The sequence below is a fragment of the Mustela nivalis genome (genome assembly GCF_964662115.1).
Source record: "Mustela nivalis genome assembly, chromosome: 5".
NCBI classification, from domain to species: Eukaryota; Metazoa; Chordata; class Mammalia; order Carnivora; family Mustelidae; genus Mustela; species Mustela nivalis.
Window position 1 is genome coordinate 31,198,468 of NC_139024.1, and position 10,083 is coordinate 31,208,550.

General features: G+C 51.0%; 1 protein-coding gene across 1 annotated transcript; it reads right to left on the reverse strand.

The window, feature by feature from the left end:
- Positions 1-1,193: 1,193 nt before the first annotated feature.
- PRDM13 (PR/SET domain 13) lies at positions 1,194-8,808 on the reverse strand (the record flags this gene model as incomplete). The annotated part of the gene is given in 5 exon segments (XM_082732119.1): positions 1,194-2,953; positions 6,486-6,606; positions 6,904-7,035; positions 8,525-8,736; positions 8,739-8,808. Coding segments are annotated over 5 exon segments (2,295 nt in total).
- Between the last annotated feature and the right edge of the window lie 1,275 nt (positions 8,809-10,083).

The window sequence follows — 10,083 nt, forward strand, 5'->3', positions numbered from 1 at the left end:
TGCATCACAAGGAAAATCCCCTTGTCTAAACAGTTCATAATAAGAAATAATGGTTCTACAGTTCTGTAAGTCTTTTTGATGAGGAATATGCATTTTTTTTCCTTGAAGGTCATTAGTTCTTTCCTAAACACGAAAACTCTTAGCATAATTAACAATGGTTTCAGAAAACAATTGCTTTGCCTGCTATCTGGGAGCCTGTGAAGTGCACATATTGAAATGTTATATTTCCCTATTAAAACGCCACTTAACATTTATTTTATGAATAATCAAAGTCTTAGGAGTGTCCTATGATTCATTTTATTATGGAGTCTCCTCATAAATTGTTTTCAAATTAAACTCTCTTTAAAAGATCTACTGAAATCGTTAAGTGAAGAAACTCATTTGTATTTTATTTTTATTAAAGATTGCACAAACTGGAACCAAGACCAAAATACTGAATCCACTGTACATCATTCAGTGTAAAACAACATACATCACATTTGTACTCTACCAAATAAGACATTTTCCTTAAAATTATATATTGCGTGCTTTTAGATTCATGCTTTAGATATTTTACATTTGTCATTATTCTCTTATAAATAATTGCAACTTGACCAATTTGTACACCTGCTACCACTAGATAGTCAATACGGGAAGGCGTAGTCTTTGACCCGAGAACAGATGAAATGGAAACAAATGTATGGTTGTCACATCTACCGAACTGTGACTACTGTTTTGCCTATATCGTGAAATGCTAATGTAAAACACACACACACAAAGTCGTTTCAAAAGGCACAATTTCCTCCACAGAAAAGAACAATTTCAAAACACATGGCAATCAAAAATCGGCGCCCTCAAGGGCGCTGTGAAGTTCATATGAATGCGATCTTAAACCTTCAGAGTAGGCCTCCTGGGCGTTTCGTGGGAGTGCCTATCCGCCGAGTCCAAGAGCCTAGGATGCGCGGACACCCATAGCCCTCGGGCGGCGCAGAAGGCCAGATTTTTTTTTTCTTTTTTTGAGACACTTCTAAACCTTTGCTCTGAGTTTAAGCAGCGGACCTGGAACCTCTCCCTCTTCCAAATCTGGATAAAAATGGCTCTGTCAACCGGATCCTTCGTATTTCCAGGAGCTCCTCTTCTCCCAAAACAGAGCCACCCCCACCTTCTCATCTCTGTCCACGCCCCCCAAGCCCACCCTTTCCTGAGCCGACTCGTTACGAGTTGCGCTCGCCGCCGCCTCCCGCTTCGGGGTCGCTCTGGTCGTCCGTGAAGCAGACGTCCACATCGCTGTCGTTGTCGCTCTTGGGCTCCCCGGCCTCCGGGAGGTAGTCAGGCTCAGCGCCTGGGCCCTCGCCCGCCTTGGCAAGCAGGTTTTGTCCGGGGTGGCGGGACTTGACGTGGCGCTCCAGGTCCCGGCGGCGCACCAGCACCTTGCCGCAGAACTCGCAGCGGTAGGGGGTGTTGCCTTCGGCGTGTAGACGGATGTGCTTGTTCAGATTGCTGGGGTCGCCGAAGGGCCGCAGGCACACTTTGCACTTGAGCGGCTTGTAGCCCGTGTGCGTCCGCATGTGAATCTTGAGCCCGTATTTGCGCGAGTACAGCTTGCCGCAGTAAAGACACAGGTGGCCGGTCTTGGGTTTGCCCGCGCCGCCACCTCCACTGCCGCCACCCCCAGGGCCACCCGTCGCCACGACGGCCGGTGGCAGCGTCCCCGCGTCCAGGCGGCCGCGGCTTTTCCCGGCCGCCATCTCCGACAGCTGCTGCGTGTGCATGGCGATCTCTCGGTCGATGCTCGCCAAGGAGCCCAGCTCCGCGGGGCTTAGAGCGGCTGCTGCCGCCGCTGCCGCCGCCGCCGCCGCAGGCCCGCTGAAGTAGGAGATTGACTCTGGGTACTTGAGCAGCCCGCCGAAATGCAGTTTGAGCGGGTAATAAGCGGCGGCGGCCGGCGAGCCGTAGAGTAGCTCTCCGTTGTAGACGGTAAAAGCGGGCATGACGGCAGGCAGGTGGCTGCACTCGCCACCGGGGTAGGCTTTGAGCCCGCCCGCGTCGAGGGCCGGCAGCGCGCAGCGCTCGACGGGCAGCCCGGTCGCAGAGGGCAGCTGGGCGAAACGCGCTCCCGGCAGCGCAGCCGCGGCGGGCTGGGCGCGCTCCACATGCTTGAAGGCTGACGCCTCTTCCGGGGGGCCAGGGAGCAGAGGGAAGCCGCGCAGGCCCCCAGAGCAGGGTAGGCCAGGCGGAGGCGGCGGGGGCGGTTCCCCCGCTAGAAGGCACTTAGAGTGGTGATGGTGGTGGTGCGCGTGGTGGTGATGGTGGTGGCCCGTGCTGCCCGCCGCGGGGTTCTCCCCGCTTCCGGGGCGCCCGCCCGCACGGCCCCCGCCCAGCAGCCTGCCTAAGGCCAGGCCGGACCCCGGTTTGCCGCCACCCTCTTCCCGGTAGGGGTCGCCGTGTGCGGCCGCCGCCGCCGCCCTGGCCAAGCCCGCAGGCTTAAAAGCGGAGCGCACTCCGGGGTAGAAGGCCAGGCCGCCGCCCCCCGCTGGGGAGCCGCCCACGAAGCCGAGGAAGTGGCCATGTCCCCGGGAGGCCCCGCTCATGTCTAAGGCGCGGTCCGGCTGCTCCTTGCCCTTCTTGGACTGCCCCCACTTGGCCGGGGGCGGTGAAGGGGCGGAGGGCGCAGAAGAGGCCTCCCGCTTAATGCTCTCCCGCGCCCCGCAGGCCTGGAGGGGCGGCGGGGCGTGCGGGTGGGACCGCAGAGGGCCAGCGGGGGCGGCCGCGGCAAAGTCAGGCGCCGGGGGTTTGGGAGCGAAGTGAAGGCCATCCGCGGCCGGGGCAGCGCCTTGGCGAGCCGCGTGCTCGTGGTGCAGGTAGGCTCGGCTCCCGCCGCTGCTGAGCACGCAGTGGAAACGTAGGTGGGCTTTAAGGCTGTTGGGGTATCTAAACGTCCTCCAGCAGTACCAGCAAATGTAGCGCTCCTCCCCTGGGCGAGAAAGAGTAGGAAAGCAACCCAGTGAGAGGCGAACTAGCAAGAGAGAAAGAAAGCGCACCCAAGGCAAAGCCCAGATTTTGACCAGCGGTATGAGGAGAAACAGGAGTATTCTTGGGTACAGCGAAGAAGTGAGTTAGTTCGGTAGCCCCCGCAGCAAGGACCCCGAGAAGCCCCAAATGGCCAACTTTGTCAACAGCTCCATCCTCTAGGATTACTCAAGAGGCCAAAGGGGTGACCTGTGCCTTTCCAACGAAGACTTCCTCCGGGCCATCCGAGCAAATCCTCGTTGGGAGGGCAGCGCTCAGGCAGACTGGCCAGGGAAGAGACCAGAACAGAGAGCAGCTGTTGCTTTAAATCAAGTGTTGAAGCTGTGCTGTGCCCGGGCCCATCTGTTGGCGTTTGCAGAATAGGTGGCGTATGTCAAGGAGTTTGGATAAACTGAACAAAGACCAATCTAATGGTCGTGAGCGCCTCATTACCAGGCGAGACAATATCTTGTATGTATGGGCCATATGTAATCATTCCTTTTCATAGAACAATGCCTTTTATGTCAACTACGCACCCTTCCCACCCCCTCCCTGCCTTAAACATTTTGCCTGAGGTTTTCCTGGAGCGTGACCAACTGAAGGACCACATAGGGACTATGATCTGCTATTCTTCAAAATTATTTGTATCTTTATTTCCTCTTTAACCCCATTTAATTTGATGAGAGAAAAGAAAAAGCCCTGTGTCCTGATATTCTAAAAACTGAAGGATGATGTTGCATTATCTTGTCAGTTGTTTCATCTGGAGTAATTAATTAACTCCTAGATAGCTATACAAATCCAAGCTTAATAATAAAGCTCTTGGGAAAGATAGTTTATTTTTTATGAAACAAATGAATATATATATATAGATACATGGAGATACTCAGCTTTTAATAAGTGTACAACTCTCTACCAGGAACGGTATACATGTTTTGGCATCAAGTTTTTTTTTTTAATATTATTAACATTACTTCTTTTAATTTTGCCAGGTTCTGGGAGCACAATTAAGAGACACATGTATGAAACAGATTTTGATCACATGGTAGTTAATTTTCACTTAAAAAGGGCTCGTTACATCTGGACACAGAACAACGATCTTGCAGTGGGTTTCTTTTTTAATGTTACAGTTGATTGATAACACTGAAGGATGTTTGTGAGAAAGAAGTTAGTTGAGGCACAAGGAAGTACCCAAAATATGTCTGTCTCATTAAATTTAATGGAAAAGTTAAATTCTCTTCCTCCTCGTACACAAGCAGTTCAAACTTCTAAAACATCACTATAAAAACAACTGGAAGAAATTCCAGATCTTCTTCCCTTCATGTATTTTACTTTTGGCTTTGCATAAAGCAAGTAGTCCCCCTAGATAACTAAGATGGAAGTTCACGTAAGGATCTGTTTATTTTGGCTGAAGGCAAGGTAGAACAGAAAGCAAAAGGTGGGGAGGGGGGAGGATTTGCCTCTGAGAACTTAACCTATTTGTTTATGGAAGACTTAGATAAAATAATTTCAGTGTTTTTGCTACCTTGTATTGAGAAGCTCTCAAAATAAATCTTGGTTGGGGGGGTAGATTTCCTGGGTTCCCTTATTGGGTATGCTGATTTAATATCTTAAATAACCTCCCTTCTCAGAACCTTCCTCTCATCACCCCTTTTTAAAGAAGGAGTTTTCAGAGGCTGCCCCAGAATGACTCTAGTCCATTGCAAAGCCAAGAAAGCTTTATCCGTAAAACAAAGGGTTGGTACTTTATTTAAGCTTACCATGGAATTTAAACCCATTGGAGTTAGTCAATAATGGAAGAATAGCAGCCATCTCTACTTGTTTCTTCCTTTTTTCAAGGGGTAAGCAAATGTGTTCCTGTTTCAATATGTTCCTTTTTCAGTTTATCCTAACCAACTGACATGTTCTCTGAATTCTGAAATCCAGCCTATGCCAAAAGTATCAGACACACTTCATAAGTGACGTTTCCTCATCTCCTTGGTGTAACCCTGAGGTTGCCAAGATTTCAAGCATTTCAAAGGTGGGGAAGTCAGGGTTCAAAATAACCCATGCATTCCCAAAAGGAAAATGGTGTCTATTCTGACATCAGTTGGCTGAAATGAAAACACAAGAGCCACCACTCAAACAAGTTGCTTTTGTACTATTTGAGAGTGCCTAAGGAGGGGTGTTCTGTGTAGAAATGTCTGGCCCCGAAAGGTCAGCAGCTGTTAGAATTGTCATGTGGTAGCTGATTTGAGAGTTCTCCACTACAGGGTTTTTATCATGTTTCTCTTTTACTGGAAGAAGTTGACAAGAGAATTTAATACAGTGTGATACAAGGAACAACCTAGGATAATGTTTTATGAATACTGTATGCACAGATCTACCCACAAGACAGTGATACTTTGAAGCGAAGTGATTCATCCTTCCGAATAAACTTCATTCGGTCTTATTCATGAATGTTTCCTAATGCTCATATTTGTATAAATTTCTTTAACCCTATTTCTAAAGTGATGAGACTTAAGCAGACAATTCAGGAGAAGAGCACGTTAAAATATTTTACAGAATTCATTGTGTTGACTTTAAACATAACTGTGTCTTTAGGAGAAACTGCACACTAAAGCAGTTGTGAAGGAAAAAAGTCTTGGAAGCTTTATGAATAAAAAGGGAGGTCTCAAGATCTTAACTATTTTAGCACCTCCCAGCTTTCTTTCACAGAAAGTGTTCTTCAGTGTTCTAGGGAAGGTTTGAAAATGTTCTTCTCTTTAGTCACTGCCCCTTAATTTGCATAAATCCACTCTTGGCTTTGGAAGGGATCAAATAAATCTGAGAAGAAACTGGGATACATCCCAGATTCAATTTAAGTAGGGAGGGGAAATGAATAAATACCATTTAAATGGTAGGGCCTCAGTACCTGCCAACTGACCAGCTGTAAGTACCGTAATGCTTTTAAAATGCTGTAAAAGTACATCACTCTCCTTCAAACCAGTGAAGAGAAGCCCCTCCACCTTCGAAACCATTCCAAGTCTGAGTTATGCTTTTTGGAGCTCATGATGTGATTAATAATATGTTAAGTCTTCTTTATTGATTCTTAATTGAGTAAATGATTGTCTCTGAGTATGTAATAGGAAAAGATGACCCCATTAAGTTCATAAAGAATATTTTGGGGGGCATCTGGGTGTGTCAGTAGATTAATCGCTCTCAAGGTCCTGAGATGGGAGCCCCATGTGGGGCTCCACACTCAGCGGGGAGTCTGGTTGAGGGTCTCTCTCTCCTATCCTTCCCCTTACCCCACTTTCTCTCTCAATAAATAAATCTTAAAAAAAAAAAAAAACAGTTTTTTCCCTGCAATCACGAGGCAGATTTTTGTCTCTTTTATCCTTTACTGTTGATTTTAAGGAGGTAGTGGTGACATTGCTTAGCGTGAATTCAGTTTTATACAGCTCAAGGGAAAGGCCCTGTCAATCCAGGGCTGGACTCTCACCCACCCAGCTGGCCAGAGGCCCTCTCAGACTTAGTACCTTTCTCGTCGTGTGTCGGAGTTGCAGTCGTGGGGATGTCAAACCACTGAGCTAGAGAGTTGGAATACCACACCGTCAGCTCCTCCCCTGGCTGGACATCTCGAAGCGCTCGGTAGAAAATCTGGGACACAAGGAACAGGACAGCTTGCTGTCATTTCCTGGGTAATCGGTCTAAACACATCTAAAAGGAAAGGTTGGAATGCTTGTTCTGACGCTGTGTGACCCTGGAAAATCTATTGGATCTCTCTGAACCTTATTTCCCTCATTCTTCAAACGGGGAAAATAATAGTATCTACTTTACAAGGTTGTTGGGATATTTAAATGAGACCTCCAGCTAAAGCACTTTGCTCCTGATATTGATGGCCACCTCAGTAACGTGGGGTAGGTAGAATTGGCAGTGGGGGGAAGCCCACGGTACCTGTCCTCCTGGTAAGTCTGCAATAGCTTCCAGAGTCTGTTCCTGGGGGTTCCTGGCTGCCCGGATTAACCCTATCCATTCCAGAGGAGAGCCCCCCGACTCGTCCACCAGCTCCCCTCTCACCATGCGCACCTGCAACACAAGCAGTGGTCGTTCTTCCCCGCGCCACGGGCAGGCCCACAACCCAGAGGGAAAGTTTATCCAACACCCCACCGGACTCAGGAAAACGGTTGTGTTCACGGTGGCCAGACCGCTATGGGCTGCTGGGAGGAAGGTGATTCCTAGGACCCTTTCTTGAAGGAGGGAGAAGAGGCTGGCAAGTATGACAGTTCCCCCTCTTCCCCCACCTCGGCGGTACCAAGATCGAGAGCATCCTCCCTGAGCGACTGGGGGTGTCTGATACCTAGACGTTCCCCACTCCCACCCTCACCCCAGTTCTCGCTCCTGCGGTTCTGAGAGCTGCCCGAATACCAGGGGAGAGACGATTTGAAGGCAGCCCCAGAACCCAGAGTTTCCTCCACCTTCTTCTCATGCCTCCCGACGCTCGCTGCACAGCACCTAGGTGCCAAAGTGCCCGCAAGCCCGGCAGTGAGAGTGTGCGAACAAAGCATGGACCGCCGGCCATTTAAACCGCAATTAAAGCGCATTTAAAGAAGGCTCTAGACCGCCGAGGGTGGAGGGGGGGTGGGAGAATGATTACGTGAGGAGCCAGATGCAGGTCCCGCTGGCGGGGCGCCTGAGCAATTTCTTACAAGAAAGCTCTCGACAGAGACTAGGCAAACCTAAGGTCCTCCTTCCGCCGCCCCCACGGGACTCCTGCCTTCTTTTCCCGGTCGCTGTGAGCCGACACTGGTCTGCTGGGACGCCTCAGGGCGGGGGGGCGGGGGGGCTTTAAAACCCCCGCTGCGGTCAGAGGTCTGTCCGCGGCTCCAGAGTCTGAGCAGGCGGGCTGGCCCCGACGCCTCCCAGTTGCGACCCTGGACTCCCAGAGCCCGGCTGCGGGCTCGCGGACCGGGTGCCTCATGCGAATGGGCCCTTCTCGCCCTGGAAGCCCCAATTGGAGCCATCACCTGGCTCACCCTCTCTCCATTTACCCCAGCCCTCCAGCAGACATCCGCGGAGTGGAAGAAGGGGGGGGGCGCCTGGGAACTGAGAGATTCCCAAGGATTTCCTCCGCCCCCCAACACATGAAATTAAGGTAAATGCAAGCCTTAAAGTAGCGCGTTGAAGGAAGAAGTTAAGAAAAGCCTTCAACGCCCCGCGCGTTGTGAAACAGAAAAGGCGAATTTGCAGAGAGGCAGGGCCCCGCCACGCCTCTGCAAACGAAACCCCGGAATCCAGGGGAAACCGTGGGTTCCGACTGGTCCCGGCGCGTAAGGAGTCCCATGCACCCCACCGGGGGCTGTCCCCTCTCAGCCATGTTCTTTCCCCTCAGCTCGGCCCACGTCCAGCTCTCACTTAATACGACTTGCGGGGAATTACCAGAGTCCCCCGGGCCACCTGGCAGAACTGGCAGGTAACGACTCAACCACCCCTTTCCTCCACTTGCCCTATCTACCCCTGCCAGGGCCAGGGCAAAGGAAGGCGAAAGGCTGTGGGCGGAGGTCGGAATGGCTAATACCTTTTTCCTGGGCCCTGGTTCCCTGCGGTCTGACAGGTACTTGCCCAGCTTGAAGGTTCCGGGCACCGGCCCCAGGCGCAGGCCGGCCGGAATGCAGCAGTCCGCACTCACGCTGGTGGCCGGAGCGCGGGCTGCTCCGTGCATTGCTGCCGCCGCCGCCAGGCAGGCGCTCGGGTGCGCCGGGTCCTCCGCAGGGCTCGAGTGACAGTGCCCGAGCCGCGCGTGAGCCAGGGAGCCGCACCCCGACGTGCGTCCTCCGCCCGCGGAGTGACGCGGGCGGGCATGCACTGCGCCTTTTCAATCGGGGCGGGCGCCTTTTGGCACCGCGAGCGCAAGGGCGCGGAGTTTGGTGAGAGAGTTGCTCTGCGGAGCAGCTGCAAAGTCCCACCCGAGAGGGTCACATGGAGTGGTTCCCTCAGCCCTCTGCATAATCGAGGCCTCTGAATGGCTGGCGCACAATGGTCCAGGCGACCTTCCCATTCCTAAAAATCCAATTTGTCAAGGGCGAAGAAAAGACGCTGGTGAATCAAAGGTCCGGCGGGACCATTAATCCTCAGCATGGGGTATTGTCCTCGAGACAGTTACGATATTTTAAGTGACAAATCCACTGTATAATTTCTCCATAAATTTTACTTCCTTTTATTGTTCTCCGACAAACCAGTTTTGGGAAATAAGTGACTACTTTAAGTCTACTTGGCTGATTCCTTTGAGCCTTGGTCTACTTCAAAGATTTTTAATTCTCTCCCCTTGGCTTTATTGTAAAGGAGATTAAACAAAGAGATGGGGACTGTTTGGAGGACTTGTTAACTTCTATTGATTTCTGGCGTGTGCCATACAGAAATTAGGCAGGTACTTGATGGGAAAACACCAGAAAATACCTACACTTTTTAAATAACGACCATATTACCATTTCAGGGGATTGGGTCCACGCCAGTCGTCTATTTAGAACCCCTTTTTCGTTCCTTCTGTCCAGCTTCGCCCCGAAATATGAAGCGTCCGAACTAGTTTTGGTAGACGTGGTCCGTTGTGCACCACTGCTCTCGGGGGCACCCCGGACCCGCACTTTCTCTGGGAATGGAAAGCGGCCTCAGGGCCATGGCTTTGCCGGCGAACCTATGCCCTTGTCCCCAGCAGAGGGTTAAAGAGGGGTGTGCTGATTGGGTCTTTTAAAAATCAGGTCTCCCTCTCATGCCAACCGACCAACTCAAGCCCTGATTTGCTTTTACGTTTTAAACCTAGAGGAAATCCTTGGAGTTAACTTTTTTAAAAGGGGGGGGGGGAGGGAGTACTGTACCAAAGGTTGGGGGGGTTGGGGGGGGCATTGGGAACTCCTACTTTGAGCCCAGTTCATGCACTATGAGAACGTGCGTACTTCGGGATTTAAACCAGAGTGCCCGAGTGCTCGTTTTCTTTTAAGGAAGACTCCAATTTGTGTAGAGACATTTCTTTTCATAAGATAGCTGAGTAATTGAGTTCATCAGATACTTGTGACTTCTTCCTGCACCTGCCACGCTATGCTCATCGTGGGCGGCGCTCCTCAAACCCTACGAACCACGAAG